At 41.4% G+C, this 25,162-nt stretch overlaps 1 protein-coding gene across 4 annotated transcripts; it reads right to left on the reverse strand.

Annotated features, from left to right (window-relative positions):
- Window positions 1-274: 274 nt before the first annotated feature.
- On the reverse strand, window positions 275-23,631 carry LOC135173373 (putative exonuclease GOR). 4 transcript variants are annotated; one of them, XM_064140229.1, is made up of 11 exons: window positions 15,860-16,226; window positions 11,544-11,640; window positions 10,610-10,747; window positions 10,048-10,161; window positions 7,874-7,947; window positions 7,487-7,597; window positions 7,095-7,210; window positions 6,066-6,204; window positions 4,579-4,702; window positions 1,144-1,200; window positions 650-727 (listed from the first exon to the last, which is right to left on the reverse strand). In XM_064140229.1, exons 1-10 carry the CDS (start codon window positions 15,965-15,967, stop codon window positions 1,160-1,162), a joined length of 1,062 nt encoding a protein of 353 aa, XP_063996299.1. In that variant the 5' UTR covers window positions 15,968-16,226; the 3' UTR covers window positions 650-727; window positions 1,144-1,159. The 4 variants fall into 4 exon arrangements, 2 of the variants coding, with proteins under 2 accessions (XP_063996298.1, XP_063996299.1); XM_064140228.1 differs by lacking the exon at window positions 1,144-1,200 and having other exon boundaries at window positions 275-727; XR_010301297.1 differs by lacking the exons at window positions 650-727; window positions 1,144-1,200; window positions 4,579-4,702; ... (4 more) ...; window positions 10,048-10,161; window positions 10,610-10,747 and adding exons at window positions 17,195-17,387; window positions 18,971-19,932; window positions 23,364-23,631 and having other exon boundaries at window positions 11,556-11,640; window positions 15,860-16,237.
- Between the last annotated feature and the right edge of the window lie 1,531 nt (window positions 23,632-25,162).

The following is a 25,162-nucleotide window of genomic DNA, read 5'->3' on the forward strand; positions in this document are numbered from 1 at the left end:
TTCTGGAATCCTTGTAAGCCAGCAAAGCTTATTGCTTTAACAGCTTAAAAGCTACATGTGGGCTCAACTTATTTAAAAGAGACCAGCCTATCTTGCTCCAAAAGAGGTCACATTTCTATCATTGTGCTTTTTTTGTCTCAGCCAGTACATGAAACACAGCTAAGTTTGCTTTCTCTCTCTGAAAGCAGATGAGGAGGTGGGGAGCTGCAGAAAAGAAAACAATGAACTTTAATCATGCATCAGATTTTTTTTAATTTACAGAAGCTGAATGAGGTAAAATCCAAAGTGACTTTATTAAAGTAAAAAGTAAAATTAAACTTCCTGCCAAGGCTGGTTTTCAGCTACACAGGTGATTACAGAAATACTGTTTTAACAGAGCAGAACAAATGCATTGGCTTACTGCCTGATACAAGAATCTACTCTGTGCATCTCACTTGTACATAGTTTGTGTGTTTGCGTCTTCCCTTTTTACACTTTAAGATTCAAAAGTAGATATAATCAAGTTTCCTCAGTAAGTTTACCCACTGTTCTCTTTTTTTAACACTAGAAAAATAATTGTTACTGAAGTATGAGAGTTGTGAGCCATATCAAGGTGGATTTTCCCCTCAATTTGTTTCTCTGAAGCCATAATCACAAACACCATTTTATTTTTTATTGTCCTTTTTGATCTTCCAAAGGATTAGCTTCATACAAGCAGTTGCTTCTTCCTTGGAATTATGGCCATTAACTGGAAAACAACAACAATAACAAAAGTACATGAGAAGTATTAGATTATGTATTTCTTCATAAAAGAACAGTAGCTTTGTTCGAGCTGAGCAGCTGTGGAGAACATTAAAGATAACATCTAGTATCCAGGAAGTCTTTGACTTAACTCATTGCTTCCAGTACTCACACATGTTAACAACCACATTTCTAGCACTAGAATGCGTTCTATCATTCTAGTTCAGTATTGCCTGGCAATGTCCAGTTTCCTATCACATCATCCATCTTAAACAGTCAATGGAACCTGGATTAGTAAACTAGAGTATCTCAGTATTCCAGCCTTAGGAAAAGCAGCCTCCCCAAATCATGCACTTTCAAATCAGAATTGGAAAAGTGTACCAGATGACAAGCTGATTTTGGAAAGAGATAGTAGAGCTCTACCTTGGTTAATTAAGGACTATCTGCTTGTCCTGATTTGCTGGAAATGCTCCACAAAATCTGAATGGAACAGAGTTAAAGAGTTTTAACTATATAGAGTTTTAAACATCTATTACTTCTTCAGTCAAAACCCAGAAAGTCAACACCTTGTAAATTTACACATTTTATACAATTCTCATTGCTATAAAAAGTGCAGTAGAAAGGTTTTAATGCATTCTGCCTGAAAAAATAGTGGTGGCCATCCAAACAAGATGTATGCACAGTCCCCTTATTAGCTGGCATGTGATGTAGGCATCAGAATACCCTTCCTAACATTAAGTTAATACAGGAAAATGCTGGCTGCTAGGACAATGGAATCTAGCTACTGAAAGTTCTAAGTGTTCCTGACTGATAAGCATTGCTGCATGTTGAGGGTCTTCTCGCAGCTTTGTGATAGGTCTCATCATACTCCTAAAGAGGAATTTGACTCATTTGAGTGTGTACCTCATCAAACTCGGTATGAGCCAATCACGGGAAATCCTGTGTGGTTTAAGTTATGTTAAACAAAGACATTGTTTTGAGTACAGAAGTTTTAATGAAGGTAGAGAGGATCTCACATAAACAGGTCTAGGACGAGGGGCTGGTTATTTGGTAGCTGTTCAAGGTGTACACAGATTGATTATGTGTTATGTCAGGTAGTGGGGCTGAAGTAAACAGTTAAAAGGCTGCATAGTATTAGAGAAGCCAAGTCTGAGATTGACAGATGATTTCAGAATCCCATTGTGGTAACAGACACCACTGAGAGTGAGTTGTCTTGGATCTTGGTAGCCCACAAAATCAGGGCTATGCAAATGTCTCCAGCCTCTAGTAACAGAGAGGAAGCACTATCAGCTATGGACAAGGTTCACAATGAGTAACTGCACCAGCAATGCATACAAGGAAAGGAAAAAAGCAAAGGATGAGTGCTCATACAAGGTGACTGTTGAAAGGCACCAAGGTGCCCTTCTGCTAGCCTGACAGGTGGTCATGGGAAGTGTGCTGTCTTCCAGGAGATAAGGTTGGGGATATCGTTGAGCAGGTAGCCCAGCTTGTTAAAAGCACAGATTACTATCCATTGCTGGGTCTTTCACATAGGCATGAGCAACACTGCAACTCGTAACCCAGGTAGAATCAAGATAGACTACAAAGCTCCGGGACAACAACTAAAAAATTCTGGGGCCCAAGTTACAAATAGATGTATAAAGTTTATCAGCCTCTGACTACATGACTGATGTCATCATGAAGGTTTTATTTCTTACAAAAAAAAAAATCAGGTAAGGGAGCCAAGACACCTGCATGGTTGAGCAGAGCACTACTGAACAAACTTCAGTGGAAGAAGGATGCTTATAGAACATTGAAGAAGAGGTTGACCACTTGAGTGAAATACAAGAATGTTGTTAGAGCATGAAAAGATGCAATGAGGAAAACTAATGCCTCCTTAGAGTTAAAACTGACATGAGAGGTCAAGGACAAGAAGAAATAAAACACTGGAAATATAAAGAAGACTAAATAAAACATGAGTCCACTGCTGAATGAAGTAGGTGTTCTGGTGATGAAGGACATATAGAAGGCAGAGCTACTTGATGCTTTCTCTGCCGTGGTCTTTAATGCCAAAGCTGACCCTCAGCAGTCCCAGACCTTTGAAGACTAAAGCATGACTGCCTTGGCTGAAGAGACTTGGATTAGAGATCAGTTAAGTAAACTGGACACAAATCCATGGACCCCAGTGGGATGCGCTCACAAGTGCTGACGGAGCTAGTAGAAGCCATTACTAGATAACTCCCCATCATCTTTGAAAAGTCCTGGAGAACTGAACTGGAGGAAAGCCAGTGTCACTCCAGTCTTCCAAAAGGACTCAACTATTGAAATAATGGTCTCCCACCTCTGACAAGTATTCTTCAAAGCTTCAGACAAATCCAGTATAAGATATACTGTAAGTTGAGCTACCTCAACAGCTGCAGCTTTTGTACCTTGGAGATGAAAAACACTTTAAAATGGACTCCTAAATAAACTCTCATTTGAGACAGCCCAAAAGACACACACACAAAAAGGCAAATCCAAATCCAAAGCTAAACCATCACATCCTTTCTGATAGCAAAGGATATTTAGAACTTCCTTTTTTCTTTTCTTAAAATAGCAGCTACCAAGTTCTATAGGTGAAGCGTGGATTTTGTCTCAATGGTAACCAGCAAAGAATGGTCAAAACCAAACTTAAGCAGAAGAATCTTCTAGAAGGCAAAGTTTTGGCTATTTGAGAATAGTTACTTCTGTGGAAATAACTTTTGGACATTGCCCTTTCCCCCATCACTACTGTGAGTCACTTTCAGAGCAGGAAGCCAGAGGATATTATAAGCATCATCCAGCTGCTCCACTGGGCCATATAGTTTTGCTCAGAACAAACATCCATGTGTTCCCTGGGCAAAGAGGATACATTAGCAGAATAGAGGGTTTGTTGTCGAGAGGTCTTCTCTGATTGAAGCAGCAAGTATAAATCTACTCCTTTAGTAGAACAAACTACATTTGTTCTAAGAGCAGATTAAATGGATCCAAGCCAGCAGAGGGTGGATTTAGAGTAGACATTAGAAAAAAGTTCTTAACCATAACAGTGGTGAGACACTGAAACAGGTTGCCCAGGGAGGTGGTGGATTTTTCTAAGGCTAGGCTGGATGCAGCTCTGGGCAACCTGATCTAGTTGAAAGTGTCCCTGCCCATGGCAGGGGGCTGGAACTGGATGATCCTTGAGGTCCCTTCCAATGCTGACAATTCTGTGAACTATCTGGGATGGTATGGTCAAGACAAAATATGAAATACTGACATAGGTAAGTATCACATGCATACTGTAGAACAGACTGATTGATTGACTAGTCTTTGGCAGCCAGTCAAGGGTCACAGTGTCATTATAGTTGGAACAGTCCTTAAAGATCATCAAGTCCAACCATTATCTACCTCTAGTAGAGTCACTATTACAGTAAGTAGTAAGAAATGCAATATAAATTTACTACTGAAAACTCTAGCTGAAAATGTCCTGTGTCAGCTTGGATAAGCAAGTGAGTTTTGACATAGATGTTAGCCTCATCACGCTACCTTCAGACTTTTAAGACTGTCCCTTCTGAAAGAGAAAGAAACTATCAATTTTGTACGATGAACACTTGGACAACACAAGTGTTGTCTGAGCAGGGTGAAACATGAGAGGTTGCATGGTGCTCAGTTGCCATTCAGGGTTAAACCACAACAACAACCATCTTGTCTCTCAGATGCATCCTCTGCTTCTACACTGCTGTTGAATTAAATGTATGGTATCCAAGACAAAGTTTTAAATAACAGCAAGTGTAGTACTAACTTTTCAATTCTCTGGGTTATTCCCGTCTCCTATTTCATGATGCAACATGCCAGCTGCTTAAAAAGAACCTGTGTTCTTACCAGCATCATCCTGATGAATTCTCTTGAGGTACTCAGCCGCCAGATTTTGAGGTGTCTTTTTTTTAGGCAAACCAAAGAAATGAGGAAACACTACTGATGTGTCCACTACTGTGTCATGAATTAGCTGGAACAGAACAGAAGGCACAGTAACAGCCACACTTCCAGTTACGGTATTGCACCTCCTTTACTAAAGAAACCACATCCATCATCTAAAACATTTATTTTCTGAGTAACATGCCCAAACCAATCCTTGATAAGCAAATAGTATGTGACCTCTGTCTTGCATTCTTGTATTTGCCATAGAAAGACAAACTGTGAGGCAAGAACTGTGGGAAAACATGCTTTGCACAGATGTCTGTGTACTTCATTAACTTTTGTTCATCAGTTGTATATATACAGTGAACATGATTGTTTCTTGGTTTAGATAGCCAGCACCACACTGTAAACTCTCATTTGCTTTGGCCTTTAGATGTTGCTTGCAAGGGAAGCCTATCAAGGGTAAATTCTAATTCTTTCATTAGTAATAATCACAGTATATCTGAGGTTGGAAGGGATGTCTGGAAGACATCCTGTCCAAATCCTTTGCTCAAGCAGGGTCACCTAGATCTGGTTGCCCAGAAACAGCTCCATATGGATTTTGAGCATTTCCAAGATAGAGGACATCACAATATCTCTGCGCAACATATGCCACTTCTGGGCTGTCACCTCCCTGTCCTTGCTGGACACAGCATTTCTGATCCAAGTAAGAAGCCAATTGCTTGCTTTGCCACATGGGCACACTGCTGGCTCATATTCAGCTTCCTGTTGATTAGAATCCCCAAGTGTCTTTCTGCTGGACATCTTTCCAGCCACATTTCCCCAAGCCTGTAGCATTGCATGAAGTGGTTGTAGCCAAAGTGCTGAAAATAACATGGTTTGGTCTTGTTCCCATCCTCCCTTCAGCTATTTATATGCATTGACAAGAGCCTTCCTGAGCAGAGAATATTCTAATAGAATATTGCTGCCTTTAATATTTACTAGCATGCTTTTTTTTTTTTTTTTTTTTTTGGTTATCTAAGGTAATTACCTGACAAACAGCACAATTGTTTATAGAGATTCTAAGAGCAATACCTTGGTATTACTTGAGCTGTCAATGCATTTACTGACACAACTTCAGAAATCATACAGTTCTGTGTTTCTGTGACTCCAGACACAAAGACAGTTATTCAGTAGTGGTATATGATTACGAAGTTAGAAGAACAAAACAGCAAAAGTAGTAAGTCCAAGTGTCATGACCTTCACTATGGTGTGTTGTGTATACACATCTCTTCCTTCTCTGAATGTAATACTACTTTTAATAAAGTTATAACTTAACAATCCAGTACATTTATTTTTTTTTCATAGATCTTGATGTCCCAGAAATGAAACATTCTTTTCTTTTCTGAAATTCATTACAACACAGTAAAGACAAATAGTCACTGCCTTAAAATAGCCTTCAAATAGTTTACCTTGAGAGCAATAAAGGACTTTTCTAATTTGTGTCCAATTAAAATTGTGTCTGCATTGAACAAGGTTAGCAGTGCTGCCTGTACATTCTTAAGAGACGTTGTGGTGTTCTTCAAATCATCTTCTGTTACTCCAGAGAGCCTAAAGACAGATTTAGGAGAGTTCCACTAACCAAGACACAAAGAAATATGTAGAAGTAGTTTCACAGTGGACATTCCCCCAGTGTTGGAAGTTAACATTATCCAGCTCTAAAATCACACAATGCTGAGGTCAGCATAAGGCATGCTTTCATTCTCTTCCTTTTCACCTATGTAGTGTAAGATAAACTAAGCTAAGTGATTGTTACTTAGCGCTACCATTAAAGTAACTTACGCTTTAAGCATGGGCTAACAAATGAATGAACATTGCTCTACGTGAACAAACATTGCTGTTGAAGAAGTCAGAACACATTGTGCTGGTTCTCCTCCACCATTTTTATAGTGAGGCACAGAATCTGTGTGTCTTTTCAGGCCAGTAGGAGGACTTCAAAGACCTAACTGGAATTGCAAACATCTTCCAGGCCTGAATGATAAAACCCAGGAGGAAGACCAAATACAAGTTATCTGCACTAAACACAGCCAAGTCTTGTTAAGCTGTACAGTTTCATGGCCTCATTGCATGACTTATCATACTGATGTTCTGTAAGACCACATTTAAAACAAATTTGTGTGAGCTTCTATCCCCTTAGGGAATTTATCAAGTTCTGGGAGGTTTACTTTAGGGTGGGTTTTGTTTGCTTGTTTGTTTGGTTGGTTTTTGGTTTTGTTTTTTTTAATAAGCAGGGAAAAAAAGTCTTCAAATGAGGAAAAATTGAACTAGAGAAAATAATTTAAAATCCTTAACTGAGACTATAAGAACAGAAACCTCATTCTTGATTGAAGGTCTTTATGTTACTAGGAACAGACATTTAAGAGGTGTATTTTTAACCCTTATCTAGTCACCTGCCAGTTTCTTAAGTCTAACCCTGAAGCTCTATAGACTGATTCTCATACCTTCGATCGTAGTCTACAATTTTACCAGCTGGCTTAACAAACGTATCATAGACAACCTGTAGCATAGCATCAACCACTGTCACTCTAGTTAGTTCCAAGCCGTGGGTTGTGTAACACTGAAGAAAAAAGTAAATTTAATGAGCATTTACACAAAAATGATGTTTCCTTAAAATTAGGTAAGTTGCACAGAGAGCAAAACTGAGTATCTGCTCAAGTTCAAGCACCTTTGCTCATAAGATATCCAGCACTACAGGTCTAGTCATGTAGAGGACTAGTCAAGAGCTCTGCAGAGCTCAGAGACATGAATGCCAAACTCCTACAGCTAGGAAATTGCTTCATAATAAAAAATATCATTTTCTAGCAATTGAACAAAATGTTTAGGTTGTTCATACCATCTCACAGTCCAATGCATATACACCGAATGTTCCATCACGAGGCAGAGATTTAGCAAGCGTCTTCACAAAGCCTTCCAATTTCTGACTTCCCCCATTATGGACATGAAGCTGCAAAGTTCCCACTAGTATTTGAGTAAGATATCTCTTTCTCAAACTGACAGATAGTTTGTTTCATTAGCAGACTCAGAAACATACCTACAACACCCCCGTCAACATTTGACACATAATTTACTGAATACTAATAAGTAAATCTAAAAGGCTTATACCAAACTGTTCACAGAAAGCTATGACCAGCTTTGAGTCAAAAGGACACAAAAAGCAAAACTGACACCATATATTTATATAAACTACATTACATAAACTTTCCGAGAACATTATCCCCACCTTTGCACCTTGACATCCAGCAGACCCAAATGATCTTCCGCAACATGTGTAGTGCTTTTCCATGCCACCAGGGACTGCCAAAAGAACAGTTGAAAACTGGATCAGTTTTTGCTTCAATCAGCCACGGCAAAAACCCAACAGCACCCTTTACTGAGGAGGCCCTACCAAACTTCTTTTCCATTTTTTCCCTCAGTCTGGCCTATGGAAATAAACAAATCCCACCTACAGGTCTCACCTATGCCAAGATGGGAAACTAAACATTACCCAGTTTTCATCATAAAAAAGAAATACTAATCAATGGGAAAGAAAGTTGCAGTGTGGTCTAGAAGATTCCCCTCGAGGTTTCTCTCAAAAGATGACAGGGTTCACTTAGAAGTCAGGGCAAGGCCATATAATATACATTTTATTACCTTCTTCCATATCAGCTTTCCTGAAGTTACGGCATTTTCAGACAAAAAGGGCTTTACAGTATCATTACAGTATCACAGTATCACCAAGGTTGGAAGAGACCTCACAGATCATCAAGTCCAACCCTTTACCACAGTGCCCAAGGCTAGACCATGGCACCAAGTGCCACATCCAACCTTGCCTTGAACTGCCCCAGGGACGACGACTCCACCACCTCCCCAGGCAGCCCATTCCAGTGTCCAATCACTCTCTCAGTGAAGAACTTTCTCCTCACCTCGAGCTTAAATTTCCCCTGGCACAGCCTGAGGCTGTGTCCTCTCGTTCTGGAGCTGGCCACCTGAGAGAAGAGAGCAACCTCCCCCTGGCCACAACCACCCTTCAGGTAGTTGTAGACAGCAATAAGGTCACCCCTGAGCCTCCTCTTCTCCAGGCTAAACAACCCCAGCTCCCTCAGCCTCTCCTCGTAGGGCTTGTGCTCAAGGCCTCTCACCAGCCTCGTCGCCCTTCTCTGGACACGCTCAAGCATCTCAGTGTCCTTCCTAAACTGGAGGGCCCAGAACTGAACGCAGTACTCGAAGTGTGGTCTGACCAGTGCAGAGTACAGGGGCAGAATGACCTCCCTGCTCCTGCTGACCACACCATTCCTGATGCAGGCCAGGATGCCACTGGCTCTCTTGGCCACCTGGGCACACTGCTGGCTCATGTTCAGGCGGGTATCAATCAGTACCCCCAGATCCCTCTCTGTCTGGCTGCTCTCCAGCCACTCCGACCCCAGCCTGTATCTCTCCATGGGGTTGTTGTGGCCAAAGTGCAGCACCCTGCACTTGGAGCTATTGAACCCCATCCCATTGGACTCTGCCCATCTGTCCAGGTGGTCAAGGTCCCGCTGCAGAGCCCTTCTGCCCTCCAACTCAGTCACATCTGCCCCCAGCTTAGTGTCATCTGCAAACTTGCTGATGACTGACTCCATGCCCTCATCCAGATCATCTATGAAGCTGTTAAAGAGGATGGGGCCCAGCACAGATCCCTGAGGGACACCACTAGTGACTGGCCACCAGCTGGATGTGGCACCATTCACCACCACTCTCTGGGTCCGGCCCTCCAGCCAGTTCCTAACCCAGCACAGAGTGTTACCATCCAAGCCGCGGGCTGACAGCTTAGCCAGGAGTTTGCTGTGGGGGACAGTGTCAAAGGCCTTGCTGAAGTCCAGATAGACCACATCCACAGGCCTCCCCACATCCACCAAGCGGCTCACCTGATCATAGAAGGAGATCAGGTTAGAAAGGCAGGATCTGCCCTTCCTAAACCCATGCTGGCTGGACCTGAGCTCTTTGCCATCCCTCAGGTGCGCAGTTATTGGCCCCAAGAGAACCTGCTCCATCAGTTTCCCTGGCACTGAGGTCAGGCTGACAGGTCTGTAGTTCCCAGGTTCCTCCATCTGACCCTTCTTGTGGATGGGGACCACGTTGGCCATTTTCCAGTCTCCTGGGACCTCTCCGGTGAGCCAGGACTGCTGGAAAATGATGGAGAGTGGCTTGGCCAGCTCATCTGCCAGCTCTCTCAGCACCCTGGGATGGATCCCATCTGGTCCCATGGACTTGTGGGTGTCCAGATTAGTAGCTAGCCACATTACCCAAAGAACAGCAGAGTGTTACCTCAGCTGAACCTTGTGCAAGAAAGTTTCATACTGTGACCTTGGTTGTCTTTGACACAATGTGTTACGGTTTTAACAGCTTCCACAAAGACTGCATGCCAAAAATACGTACCTTTTCTTTCCACTACTCTACCAGAATGATAGTGGCATTCTTCTTTAAGTTTATGTTCTCCAAAAGAACTGACAGCATACACTGTGCCACACCTACAGCACACTCTTTTGAGAGCTGAAAAAAAAAAAAAAAAGGAAATTTTTTTTTCCTAGCTGGGGTGCCAGGAAAGTTAACAAACCCTGAATTTAAGCAGAGGAAAAAAGATTATGTGAATAGTAACTGCAAGAGCAGCCACGTATAGGTCCCCTCAACCCCTCCAGATCCTCTATTCTTCAATAAGAAAGTCAAATTTACCTGCAAAATCAATTATATTGAAACAAAAATTAAACAGTATCTATGAGTCTTCATGCTGTAGTTCTGAAAGGCTGTAAATTCAGTTATAGTTTAAGCACCAAATAGGGAACGCTGCCATAATATTGGTTGGACTGGATGATCTTGGAGGTCTTTTCCAACCTGGTTGATTCTATGAGTCTACAAAGGTGCTACTTCATGCTCATGTATTTCACTATGCTGGGAACCAGTGACTGAAATTCAATTTTGCTGCAGTCTAGAATGCACTTACCATCCTGTGCAGGACCTTCTACAATCTTAGCAAGTATGGCACTGCCACTTTTTTTAGGATTTGGCCGAGGGAAGTTATTTTCATTCAACTGTCCCTTAGTCAGAATATAATCATTTAAAAGTTCATATAGATCACCACCTGCAAATGTTTTAAAAAAAAAAGAGACAAAAAAAAACCAAACTAACCAAACCAACAAACAAAAAACACCAACAAGAAAACACAGCACTAAAAACCTAGAAATAAACAAATTCAAAGCTTGAGCAGTAGAAGAACAAACGTAAGAAGCACTTCCAGAATAAAACAACATGGAAACTATAAGATATGCACCACAGTTTAGATGCAATAAACTGGACAGTTGTACTTCAGAGCAATTAGAAGTAATGAGATTCATTCAGTAGCTATCCCAGAAAGGCTGGGCATGCAGTACTAAGGAAGCTTTTACAAACCTAAGTGCACCGTTTTCCACCTAAGACTGAGCCCTCAGATACACACAGGCAATTGTGCTGGAAACACATTCAGTCTCTTATAGATAAGGCTTGATGGATCAAACACAGCAAAATATCCAAGTTGGAAAAAAGCCATTCCTGGGCTAAGATGGAAAACTGACACCCCCTTTCCCCTTTCTTTACTTTTCTCTTCCTCTGACATTTTGGATCTAGCATTGCCAGATATGCTGTTGCTATACTGCCCTGAAGGCAAAAAACATTTTAGCATTTCTTCTTGATTTTAGATTTGTTACTATCCTCAGCAAACATTTATAAATCAAAATAATTAACATCAGTGACATATTCCTAAAGGATTCAAATAGGCAGAAATACCTTTGCTAAAATGTTTAACCAAGCAATCTTTTAAAGACACTTCTCAGCTATTTCTAATTTCTACATTTACAACACATATAAAGAAAGGAAAAAAACTTCAATGAAAGTAGAGTTACCACACTCTCTCAACTGTATGTGAGACCTCATAGCATGACTGAGGTACAGCATTCTACTGCTACAGCTGTCAAAAACAGATTGTTCTTCTATCATGGCCTGCATAAAGAAGAAACAAACAAAGAGTTACTGGAATGATTTCTGGTTTACAGGAAGCATATGCCATTTTGAATCTAAGATTCTGAACCTAAAGGTACACATGCAAGTAGCCACCTAATTTTGAAGTGCAATAGAATCAACCAGGTTTGAAGAGACTTCCAAGATCATCCAGTCCAACCTAGCATCCAGCCCTGTCCTATCAACTAGACCATGGCACTAAGTGTCTCAGCCAGTCTGTTTTTTTAACACCTCCAGGGACAGCAGCTCCACCACCTCCCTGAGCAGCCCATTCCAGTGGCAAATCACTATCTCTGCCAAGGACTTCCTCCTAACATGCAGCCTATACCTCTCCCAGCACAACTTGAGACTGTGTTCCCTTGTTCTGTTGATGGTTGCCTTGCAAAAGAGACCAACCCCCACCTGACTATAGCCCTGAGCCTCCTCTTCTCCAGGCTAAACAACCCCAGCTCCCTCAGCCTCTCCTCATAGGCCTTGTGTTCTAAGCCTCCCTCCAGCTTCATCACCCTTCTCTGGGCACATTCCAGTATCTCAACATCTCTCTTGAACTGAGGAGCCCAGAACTGGACATAGTGTGGCCTGACCAGTGCTGAGTACAGAAGAATAACCTCCCTTGCCCTGCTAGCCACACTGTTCCTGATACAGGCCAGGATGCCATTGGCTCTTTTGGCCACCTGTGCACACTGCAATTGGTTGAGACACTTGGAAAGACAAATTCAGTGTTTATTTATCAAAGGTCTGTGTTCAGTGTGCCAACTGAAATTGTGAAACTAATCCTTGTGGGCATTTGGGGTTACTCTTAGGGTAATCATTCCTGTGGCTGTCAACCTCTTTTTCTGATCTTGGTTCAAAGTGGGCATTGATACTTTTTCAGGTCAAAAAAACATTTTTTTATTATCTTTCTTTCTGTAGAATAATAAGAAACTTAAGTGAAAGAGTAAGCACCTTTTAACTATGGTAAGCACAGTCATTAATTATCTAGGGGAGGAAAAATGCTTCTTATCTGATCAAGGTATGCTGCATAATACAGAGAACACAGAGTCAATGGCAAATGTTTCAGAAGCTTTCATTAAATGTATAATTACATACATAGAGCTTTACCAAGACTTCTCCTTAAGTTCCTTAGAGTTCTAGAATGCAAGAAATTTGGAAGACCTAAAGGTTAAGCTCAGGTTATTTGTGCCTGCCAGACTGTATCTATTAGCTTGACCAGTACTTGGTGAGGTATAAACAGTGAATACAAGATGAAGGGCTGAAAATGATTGAGAGATTTATAGTTGTTCTTCAAACACATGTTATTCCTGTCTTGAATAGGTCTCAAAGTCATTACTATATTCCAGTAAGCCTCCACAATTCATAAGAAGATTTGTTTAACATTTATGAAATAGTATTAAAAAGGATTTTAAGAAGTAAATGTCTTTTTGGAAGTTAAAATCAGATGTTTTAATGAGAAAACTGAAAATGGTTGATCCATGCCTGCTGATGGGGATTGACAGGTGTCCAAGGGTTGAAGTATCCACAGATCTTATGATTTAAAGGAAAGACAAAGGTAAAAAGGAGACATAAAAAAGACCTAGAATCAACATGCAACCACATTTATTTTTTCCCCTGTTGTTGGTTGGAGGTTTTGGTGAGGTTAATTAATTGTTGTTGGGGGTTTGTTTTTTAATGATCTTGTGCTATGGTCTAGTTGACTGGATAGGGCTGGGTGCTAGGTTAGACTGGATGATCTTGCAGGTCTCTTCCAACCTGGTTGATTCTATGATTCTAATGGCTTGTTTCATCCACCATTAAAACATAGCCACTTTTGAGGTGGGTTTTAGACTCAGAATGTAAAAACCTATACAACAGTTTAAGGAAGTATTACTGTTGGAATCAGAGATCAGAGTCAAAACCTGGGTTCATAATCATGTGTGCAAACACAAGCTGTGCAGTTGTGAGAAAGGAAACATTCCAATACAATACAAAGCAGAGGGGAGGTGGCTCATTTTACTGGTATAGAAACTACCAGAAAGCATCTTTGATAAGATTTCAGAAGGTCTGTTTAAAAGGTCTTCAGGAGGAGAACTTCACAAATCTTGATGAACTCATTTGGGTCAGCTAACTACTACCTGAGCTCTCATCAGAAGACTGAGCCATAGAATTTGGAACAAGGATGTCAGTAATTATGCCCAGTCACAGGCAGAGAGGAAAAAATCCTTTTCAGACTCAATAAGCCAAGAGGGAAGGAGCAGTTCCTTCCTTATGGCAGGGAGATGGCAAGGGTGATGTATTGAGACCAAGCAGGTATCCGTTCTGCTGTGATGATCATGAGAAGGCATCTCTGGAGTATAATGTGATGCTGGAAAGCAGTGGAAGTATCCAAAGACATGGGTTGATAGAGAGACTGGTGAGGAAAAACATCTTAGGAAACCGGTTTCTTGAACTTTTGGGTAAAGTGTATGATGGGAAGAATATATTACAGAACCCACATCTGAAAATACAGTTTAGAATGAACTACTTGGTTTTGCAGCTGACTGTTGAGAAAATTTTTGGATACCATAAGTACTTTTAGCAACAAAAAGAGACACCAGAAAGGAGGCAAAGTTAGATTTCAGACTTCATAAAAAACCCAGAAGTGTTATGTGGGGGCACAGTCACTAAACACAGTCATCTGGAATTTAAGTCAGACCTACATCATATGTGTCTTGGAATTGTAGAGAGATGGATAAAATAGTGGTCAGACATTGGAACAGGATACCTATGGAATTGAAGGAGCCAACATCCCTGAAGATGTTCAAAACCAGCACAAACATCTCACCTTGAGACACGGCTTAATGGGCATTGTGGTGTTGGGATAATGGTTGGACTTGATCTTAGGGACTCCATGGTTCTATAATAATACTACCAAGTATAAAAATCAAGTGCATTTTAACTTGTGCTTATGAAAAAAAAATACTGGACTTGAAAAATATTAATCACCAATACATCCTGGAAGATAAGACCTATTGACTTAATTCAGGAGAGGAATTGCAAAGATCTATAAGACATTACAAACCTTATCTAAAGCCTCCCTTTTTGTCCTGCAAATTTTAAGGCATTCTGAGAAAAACAAATTAACATGTAGTTGTCTTGTCTTAAATGGTACTTTGGATTCCAGTTCTGGAAAGGAAGGACTTTCCTGAGCAGAAACCTTAAACCCCCACCCCCAAAAAACCCCAACAAAAACATATTAATGTGTAAATATGTAGAAAATATCCTGAAAACCCTAAAACCAGTACAGATATTCTTTTGCATATCCTCATAGAAGTAAAAAAAAAAAAACTTTAAAAAGTAATCAAACATTGCTGAGTAGCAATTCAGAAAACTAGAGCTGCACATCACAGGGAGCCAGACATAACTGTAACAAACAGTAGTTAAAGATGTTTTCCCTGCTTGAACTGAACTAAGTGGTCTTCCCCAAAGCCAAGTGAGATATTGGAACTGTTTTAACAGGTCTTAGAGAAAGTTCAGTCCTACAGCAAGCACTAGCAGCTCAGTTGTGATTTCAGTCATGCCCCCTCTACCTGGCCTTCATTTCAGGCAGTATTTCACAGAGCAAACTAAGGGCTTGATGAACTAGACTAGGAAAAAAAAAAGGCAAGCTTATCTTAAGGAACTTGTAGCCTTTGTTACAGAATGCAATGTAGAGGTTTTGCTGATCACAGTATGCTTATTTTAAACTAAGAACAGGATAACCTTACAATATTCTCTCGCTCAAAATTCAAAACAAAGTTGACACTAAAAAAAAACAAAATGTCTTTATTAACTTTTTGGTCCTTGAGAGACCTTAATTTTTATGGGTGCCTGTCTTGAAGCCAAAAGAAGTCTTTTCTCAGATACTATCTGTCACTAAACACAGCAGGGAGTTAATAAAAGCAAAATGTACACACAAGCACAATTTGACTGAAAATAAACTAGTACTCAGCTTTCCTATTACAATCAATTTGATTAACAATTAGTATATCTAATTGCTTAAAATCTGTGAGGGCCAGTGCAAGCAAAGAAAGTGAAAATACAATTTGTATAGCAATTTGATTTAAGTACACAGGAAACAAAGTATTTTCAAAAGCTCTGTTAGTATATCACATTACTGGGACACTATAAAATGCTCTTAGTAATTGCAATTTTCCACTTGTTTCCAGTCATATATCCATGCTCTGCAGCAGTAACTGTACAGTACCTTGCCTGGCACACCAGTAGGCCTTTTGAGTGGTCTAATGGAGTATCCACAGGGCATTGACGTTGAAGCATTTCCTGTCAGTAGAGCATACAGCTGACCACTTCTCATTTTAATAGGCTGAACTTAAAGAAAATTAAAACAGGTTGAAACATGCAGAAGATAGCACCCACTGATGTAAGCTTTACTATTTAAATTGCATTAATCTGGATCACAGATATTTCACAGCTCCTTTGTTAAAACAGAGTAAGAGTAAACTCATGCACAGAAGCAAACCTGGAATGTCAGGAAACACATCAAGATAGAAGACATAAATTTCTGCCAAAAGATTCCATACAAAGTGTTTTAGAGCATTTTAGGTCACACTTCAGTTTGAAGACACTAGAATAAAACAGTCACAAGTATCAAGTTAAAAGATATTTTTGAGTCATAATGACTGATTTTAAAGATCTCACTACCCCTTTCCCCTCTCCTGAAAAATCAAGATAAAACCAGCATAATAGCAAGAAAAAAAAACCTACCATTTTAGTTTCATCCTTCAATGCAATAGGTATAGTGTATTGATAGAAGCTTTGCCTTTTTGAAGTCAGGCAAGATACAGATCTCAGACATTAAAGTTTGTCATGAGGTTCTGAAGCTATGCTTACAATCATCCCACTTAATATGACTTGCACTGGTACTTATTATACAGCCAGACATTTATGCAGACACATTCTTCCTAAATAACATGGATTAGTGAACACACCAGCGTAATTATTCCATTTCATGTGAAGATCTTTCATATCATCTGTAAAAAAATCGCCTAAATTAAACTAGGAAGTTAAATTTAGTTGCTAGATTGGTTATTTTGTAAGCATGCATTCCAAATGGCAGCAGAAAGCCGAGAGGGAAACACTGTTTATTATCAAGTGCTGAAAATAAATTCTACTCCAAGGTTCTTCACATGAAGGGGAGTTTAAAGGAAAAAGACAACACAATTTTTAAATCATAAGATTTAACATTTCAGAAGGTCTACATGCTGCAGACTAATACTGGTATCAGTGATAAGAGGAAACTGCCTAGATTTCTTACTCTTTCAGCTCATGCATTGATAAATGTTTCCCAAGATTTTGGTCAAAACTGCACATTTTAAAAACCTATCACAAAGTAATTTCCCCCTTCCCACTACAGCTACCAAGACCTTAAAAATAATCTTGTAGCTGGACATGGCAACTCTCTGACCAAGCTAAGTGCTCACCGCTGTTTAATTCACAGCTGGCATTCATCATAATCAAACAAATGCATTCAAACAATACCTAACCAAAGTGAAATAAAGTTTCTCCAACGTACAGGTCATACCTTTCGTTTCAGTGCTTTCATACTGAGTAGCTGACAATCCAGGTGTAATTTGCTTCTCTTCAGAAGTTCTGTCAATAAAAGCTTGTCTCTCTTTAGTTGCATCTACAAATTCCTGGTGTTCCTGTTGAATTTCTGTATCACTCTTCTGCTCAGGAGATGCTTTGAAAGACGCTACTGCATTTTTGTTACGTACCTGATATGCAAAGATAAAACCAGAGTTAACATTCAAGCAGTTCCACATCACAGCAAGATGGGGTTAAAGTTAACATATTGCTGCTTAAAACTTAATCTCACTATCAGATACAGCATTCTCAAATGCTGTCTCTGGAAAGAAAGTGTTGAAAGAGCTTAAAGCTGGTGGAGGAGGTTCAAAGAATTACGCCTGCTATTAACATTGCCATCTAAAGCACCAGAAAAGTAGAGTAAGCAAAAATCACTTTGTGTTTCCAGGTACTGTATCTGTAATCTCATTGTACAAGCCTCCCCTCCAAACTGACTTTTCAATGCTCATTAACCTCAGCTGCCCTAGAAAGCAGCCTACTTACACCCGCATCAGGAACCAACCCTAAGTACTATACTTGCTGAAACCTTTAACACAAGCCTTGGCAAGTCATTTGTACTAATTATTTTTAAAACATTTTCACAATTAAGATTGTGAGACTCAGCCAATCTGAAGCTCACGAATCTACAGATAGTAAGTAAAGCTATGTTCACACCTTCAGTTTACAAGTTTATAATACACCTCAAATATTGCTAGGTTTGCTCTGTATGCAGCAATTGTCTTTTGCTCAGGAACACCTCCTTCAGTTCCTAACACTTTTCCTCTGTGGGCCTATTAAAAACAAGAACAGACTACTTACAGTAACCATTTAGGAAGCTCTAGACATCAGCAATACCCTCGTGAACGATTCATTTCAATGTTTCAGGACAGAGTAAAAAAAAAAAACCACCAGGAAAATTACAACTTCACTAAAGTTAGTCTGCATTCAGAACATCTAAACCATAGTGCCTTGAAGCTGCAGCTTCACTCACAGTTCTCACATTTGTTTACAGAAACAGGAAGCTACTGAATACACAACTGCCTCTACAACTTTATCACAATTAAAAAAACAAAAACAAACTTGAAGGCATTAAGTTATTCAGAGCAATTTTCTGTTTCAGAAAACATATAGATCATCCACTGTCACACTAGACTGGAGAGTCATGCAATGTATCTGGCTAGATCACCCAGTCCGACCCTCAACCCAGCGCTGAAGTGTCAACACTAAACTATGTTCCTAAGCACCAGGTCCACATGCTGCCTGAACACCTCCAGGAATGCTGACTCCACCACTGCCCTGGGCAGACAATTCCAATGTTTGAGAACTTTTTCAGTGAAGTAGTATTTCCTAATATCCAGTCTGAACTTCCCCTGGTACATCATGTAACCATCACTCCAATGTCCCTTCATGTAGAGAGAAACAAGGTCTCCCCCCAGCCTCCTCTTCTCCAGGCTGAACAATAGTAGCTTCCTCAGAGGCTTGTGCTCCAGGACCTTCACAAGCCCCACTGTCCTTCTCTGGGCGCAATCCAGCACCAAAATAGCCTTCCTACTGTGAAGGCCTCTGAACCGAAAGAGATACTTGATGTAGCCTCACCACTGCTGTGCAGAGGCTCAAATATGCAACCTAAGACACAATTTGGAGAGAGTATTTCAAGTTGACTATGTATCATATGCTGTCCTCATATGCTCAGGAGAAAAACAACCAAACATGCACTGAAAGGGAAACAAAATACCTGCTGATCACAGGCCTCCATTTGTTTTTCCTTTCCAAACTCTTCAAAAATCCTCAGACACTCCTCTAGCAGGTCATCTGATTCAGAGGCCTCTGTGCTGTCCCCACTGGATTGCAATTCTTTAGTGGGTAAACTCAGAGTTATTTTGCTTTCTTTCTTGCATGAGCTGTGAATTGGATTCACGTGTGTATCTCCTAGGCTATCGCCACCCCTGTTTTCTTCTATTCTCTGGCCTTCCTCTGTCTTAATTTTTATATAAGGTCTTTCAGTTGTAGCCTCATCTTTTGACGAGTCACCAGTACACAAGACAGACTGTGTTACTCTTCTGCTGCTCTCACTGTCTTCATTAGCACTCTTGGGAACAATTGCTTTGACCATGGTCTTGGTTACCACATTCTCTCGTTTCCAAAAGCCCTTTTTCATGGTTCCCATGACAGAAGCAGACGAAGATACACGTTTCTTCTCACCATGATTCAGGGTATCTACTTCCTTCAAAGCCTCCAATTTATCAGTGTTTACATCAGGCAAATAAATCTTATCTCCTCTTTTAGAACCGCTGTCTAGTGTTTTGACAGTACTTAAACTTCTGCTGTTCTTCCTCAAAATGACAATTTCCTCTGGCATTTCTTCTATATGCTTGGGAACGTCTGGTAGAGCACCATCACCTAATTCTTCTGCACAGTCTACAGCAGCCAGTTCTTCACCCCTGTTCCTGCCCATATGGCTTTTACTTCTTCTCTTTTTAGAGGCAGGTTCTGATGGTGTATCAATGACAAGATCACATTCCTCATCAGAGTCTCCCAGTTTTATTTGAATTTTCACTGGGGAAGGGTCTCTTGAGCTCTTTGTGGGTACACATCCAATTGAATCCCTACCCCGTTTTTCACATGGAAGTGCTTCTGTTAGCTTACACTGCGTCTCAGAATTTTTTGACTTAGTATCCACAGGAGAATGAGAGACACCTGCAAAATTTTGTAGAAGATTATATTCCAGGGCAATCTGTGGACAGTTATAACCAACAATATATTTTTCTAATTAAAAAACAGCCATTGTTTACATACAGGAGACTGAAGCCATGTGACAGGCATGTGCCAAAAAATGCACTACAGTGGTTTCCTTAGGAGAAAGTATATTAACTTTAAAGACAATTTTCAAGGGTTAAAGTGTTTATAATCATTTAATTGGGAAGACTATACTATGGAGAGTTCCTTCTGTTCCCCAACTTCATTCTTGACTGAAGCTGCTCTTATTTTAACCATTCTACAGGTCTTTGCTAATCACCCGCCTCTCTCTAAAGATGGACATCTGTGCCCTTAAATCAAATCTTCCAAAACTGCAATCTACAGCTTTTCAGCTGAGGATAAAGAAATAATCTATTTTATTAATTATGCACAAGGCCACAGGTCTCATTGTCCCAAATACCCAGTAATATTTCAAGCCAGGCATATTTATAACTCTGCACAAGCTTTCAGGAGCTTTGAAATTTTCCAACTGTAGACTTAAGTGAATAACCATTATCTTTTAAACTCTTACAGACTGCAAACATCTTACCAAAACTCAGACTGACACTTTGTGAAGGCACTAACTCCATGGATATTCTGGCAAATCACAACAGAATTTGTTAAGTGAAAGGGATCCTTTCCAAGTTATGCATAGCCAAGTCATTTTGTCTTCAACAATACCACACTGAAACAGAGTGGTACCACAAAGCCTCACTACCCTGCTGTGGATTAGCCCTGCCTGGCAGCTGAGCCCCGTGCAAGCAGCTCAGTGGGGCCAGAAATCAGAAGGGTAGGAGTGAGGGAAACTCATGGGCTGAGGCAAAGACAGTTCAATAAGTAAAGCCAAGCTGCACACACAAAGAAAGCAAAATTGTATTTATGCACTACTTCCTACTAGCAAGCAGGTTTTCAGCCACTTCCATAAAATCAGGGTTTCATCCTGCCTAACTATTACATCAAATGCCTCCTCTATTTCCTGAAGCACATCATGCCTTTGGATAGCCTGAATCACCTGTTCCATCTGTCTCCTTTTCCACCTTCTTGCCCACCCCCAGCCTACTCACTGTCAGGGCAGCATGAGAAACAGAGGTCTCCAATCCAAGCTGACCAGTGGAGGGTCCTCCTTACTCTAGTTTTGCTCCCATACCTCCAGTGTGTGAGATTCCTGAGGGCTGGCCTTAGCAGTAAAGATAGAAGCAAAGAGGCAGTCAGTAATTCTGCCATCTCTGCATCATCTGTCAGCATGTCTCCACTTCATTTAACAATGGACCCACTTTCCCCCCTGTTCTTCCTTTTACTGCTGATATCTTTGAAGATGCTCTTCTTGTTATTTTTCACTTTTCTAGCCAGGTTTAGTTCCAAGAAGGCCTGGGGCTTTCTTGTTGCGTGTCAACATTCTTTGACACAAATTCTATAACCCTCCCAGCTGCCCAGATCTCTTCTCCATCTGTTGTAGACATTCCTCTTCCATTTGAATTTTTCTAGCTCCTTACTTATTCATGCAGGTCTCCTGCTTCTCCTACTAGATTTTTTTTTCCCCCAAGGGTATACATTTTTCTTGATCTTGGATGAGGTGGTGTTTGAATATTAATCAGAGCTCTTTGATTCCCTTACTATCTAGAGCCCTAGCCCATGAGGCACTTTTAATTACTTCTCTGACCAGCACAAAGCCAGCCCTCTTAAAGACCCGGGTAGAAGCTTCACTAACATTTTGATGGCTCCCTGGATTACACACTAGAAACAATTCTTTCAAGTATCAACTTAGAGCTGACAAAGCTTTGCAATAGTGTTACTGTAATAGAAACGGCAACACTATGGAAGTTAAGCCCTATGCTAAATGTGCTGTTCTCGAGAAGTCATCTCTGTCTTAGGTGGAGGAAAAGGAACACAGCCTGTAGGCTGTCTCTGCTACATCTCTTCTTCTCCTCCCTTCCCCCAGATGTTTCTCTCAAGTTCTTTAATACCCTAACCCCAGCAGTTCCTATCTTCTAGATGATATTTAGAGTGATTTGGATGGAAAATTGATTAACATAGTCACATAGCATGTACTTCTCTTAGCTCATTATCATACTGAGGGGTGTTGTATTAAAATTGCAACTAATTAGGCAAAAATCTTTGCGCAGGCACTATAGCCTTCTAAATCTGTTTTGAAGCTATGTGTTTATAATGGTTTAACCTTACTTCATTATTTTTAACAAGGCCATCTTATCTTCACAAGATGCCCTCCCTCAGCTATCTTGCTGGATCCTCACTCTCAGAGACAATAAACATTTCCTGGCTTTACACATGTTGACCTGGCTTCTGAATTGCACTAAATAAACCTGCATTCCTGTCCCATGGTAAGCTAGGCAATCATCCCACAACGACCAGCAGAACTTAAAGCACAGCACCTACTTGTTTTCAGTTATAAGCTTATCAAGTACAACTCAGAAGCAGGTTTTTTTAATTAGCATCAGCTTCTGGTATCACTAAATTTGCTGGTTCTCATGCTAAAGTCACTTAATACTCTGTCTCTTGGCTTTATTGCCCAGAGTTTCAACACACTTCTATTTCTGCTAAGGAGACTTATTTTACAGTTGACTGAAAGCACTCAGTCATAAGAAAAAAATTGACCAACTTAAAAAAACAACAACAAAACGAGATACAAATGTCATTACACTTCAGAAGACAGCTGAGCTTGACGGGAGAAGCACACTAAAATTTCAGTTGAAAGATGCATTTGCTCATATGCAAGCAGATTCTTTGAGGCTGCTGATCCTGGAAGAGGAGGGAGGGAAGTGCCTTGCAGAAATTAAAAGCAATTCACATTACAGCTTCTGCTCTTCATTACAAGGGGCTAAAGTCATGCACTGGAAAGACAAGTTGATACCCTCCTATGGAGAACGTGAGAAGCTGTCAACCTTTATTAGACTGCCACTCAAGGGTTTAAGCAATCCTTCCAAGTCTAGCTCGCAGAAGCCTGTGCCCAGACACAAACCCCGTCCTCCGTTCTAACCTAGGTACCAGCACCGGCTTTTGCCAGGGTAGAAGGAGTTTCATTGGTGTTTTGGCTTGATTTTGTTTGTTTGTGTGCTTACTCCTATGAGCAATAAGAGGAGGTAAGAACAGACTTTCCAACGCTACACTTTCCGTTTCCAGCTCTCCCGCACAGCACTACAGATACGAAGCCACCGCTCTTCAAAGGGGCAGGGAGGAAACCAAGCCGTCGCCTCGGTGTCTCAGAATACCTGCCCCCAGGCCCTCTCAATGACATTGATACCACTTCGAGAGCCTGCACATACACCCCACCACCACCCCAGGACAGGTGGGATGCTGCTTCCTCAGTTCAGCAGTCCCCTACCCCTGAAGAAGCGCGTCTGGCCGGGCCGGGCCACCCTCCCCTCTATCCTCACCCTGTGAATACATGGCGGTGCCGGTGGGAAGTGGGGAGGGCTGCGGGCTCTCTGCCTCGGCGCGAAGCCTCGCTCTGGTGCCGGCAGCGATGCCGCTGTTTGCAGTAGTGCTAGGCGTCGTTGAAGGAGCGGAAAGCAAGCTGGAAGCTGCTGATGGGGCTTACGGTCCTCAAACAGGTCGCAGGCCGGCACGGGACGGACCGAGAGGGGCACCTGAGGGCAGAGCTCAGGAGGACGCCCAGGAGCGCCTCGAACGCGCGGCCCGCTCTTCAGAGCGCCGCGGCAGGTGCCGCCCGCCAATGGCTGAGCTGGGCGGGGCTGCGGCGGCGGCGGCGGCGAGGGCCCGGGGAAAGGGAAGGGAGCGCGGGAAGCGCGAAAAGGGGGAAAGGGAAGAGCGAGGAGGAAGGGAATGGGAAAGGAGAAAGGAAAACGGGAAAGGGGAAATGGGAAAGAGGAGGAGGAATGGAGAGAGAAAAGGGAAATGAAAACGGAAAGGGAAAATATAATGGAAAAGGCTTAAGGGAAAGGAGAAGAAGGGCAAAGGGGAAGAGGGAAAAGGGAAAGAGGGGAAGAAGAAGAAGAAAGGGGATGGAAAAAAGAGAAAGGAAAAAGGGGGGGGGAGGAAAGAGGAGGAGGAATGAAGAGGAGAAACAAAAGTGAAACAAAAAGAGAAAGGGGAAATAGAAAAGTTTAAAGGGAAAGGAATAAGGGTAGAAAAAATGAAAGGGGGAGGGAAAAGGAAATGGAGAACCTTAAAAGGGAAATTGAAAGGGAAAGGTGCTGGGAAAATGGAAAGAGAAGGTGTCAGGAAAAAGGAAATACGCTCTGTCAAGGGGCAGAGATGAAAATAAGTAGATACAAATAGAAAGGATGGAGAAAAAGAAATCTTGTGTTGCTGTCTTGTGTCTGTTCATTGCGAGAGAAATTGTTTTCCAGACTTAAGTCATAGATTCATACAATAATAGAATGGGTTGAATTGGAAAGAACCTTAAAGATGATCTAGTTCCAACCTCCCTGCCATAGGGGAGGCATAGGCCGTGGGAAGGGGTATCTCCTACTAGACCAGGCTGGTTAAGGCCCCACCAGTCTGGTTTGGAACACCAGCAGGTTTAGACCCTCCATGACTTCTCCAGACAACTTTCACCCTTATGGTGAAAAATTTCTTCCTAATGTCTGATGCTAGCTTCTTTTAGTTTGAAGCCATTAATCCTTGTTACATCGCTGCATGCCTTTGTAAAAAGTACGTCTCCAGCTCTCCTGTAGCCCACTTCAAGTAAGGCAAGGCTGCTAAAAAATCGCCCTGGTCCTTTCTCTTCTCTAAGCTGAACAACCCAAACTACCTCGACCTGACATGTCAAGAGCAGGACAAGATTTTCTTCCCCCTGGTGTTACGGGCTCCAGTGGTTACATTCTGAGTGGATGCTGTGTAGTTGTTAGAGGTGCTGGACCTGCTCTGTGCACTTTTGCACCTGTGCATAGGCAGAACAAGTCAAACTGTAGAATATGTTTTTAAAGTAAATTGCTGCCACAGTGAAAGGGAGCCTTATTGAGCTCTCTGAGGAAAAATGCCATGGCACTAAAATATGAGAGGAAGAAATACCTCCTGCCTGCTTTAGTACCTAGCAGAACATATGGCTGTATGCCTCTCTATAGCTGCTCTCCTTAGTCACAAGGAGTACACCTTCAAAGGCAGGGTGCTGTGACATCACCGTCATGCTAAGAGCTGTCTTAAGGCAACAAGAGGATAAGATGAGCCTGCACATCTGCAAACACCCCCCATATTACGCTGGAGTAAAGAG

Source organism: Pogoniulus pusillus, chromosome Z (assembly GCF_015220805.1).
Source record: "Pogoniulus pusillus isolate bPogPus1 chromosome Z, bPogPus1.pri, whole genome shotgun sequence".
Taxonomy (NCBI): Eukaryota; Metazoa; Chordata; class Aves; order Piciformes; family Lybiidae; genus Pogoniulus; species Pogoniulus pusillus.

What these genes read in the sequence shown, in the direction of transcription:
- LOC135173373 (XM_064140228.1), bottom strand. Translation starts at nt 15,967, where the DNA reads ATGAGAAGTGGTCAGCTGTATGCTCTACTGACAGGAAATGCTTCAACG. An exon ending in AGTCCTTTATTGCTCTCAAG is followed by an intron (nt 4,703 to 6,065) that starts GTAAACTATTTG and finishes GTTCTGTTCCAG; the next exon opens with CTAATTCATGACACAGTAGT. An exon ending in AATTCATCAGGATGATGCTG is followed by an intron (nt 728 to 4,578) that starts GTAAGAACACAG and finishes GTTGTTTTCCAG; the next exon opens with TTAATGGCCATAATTCCAAG.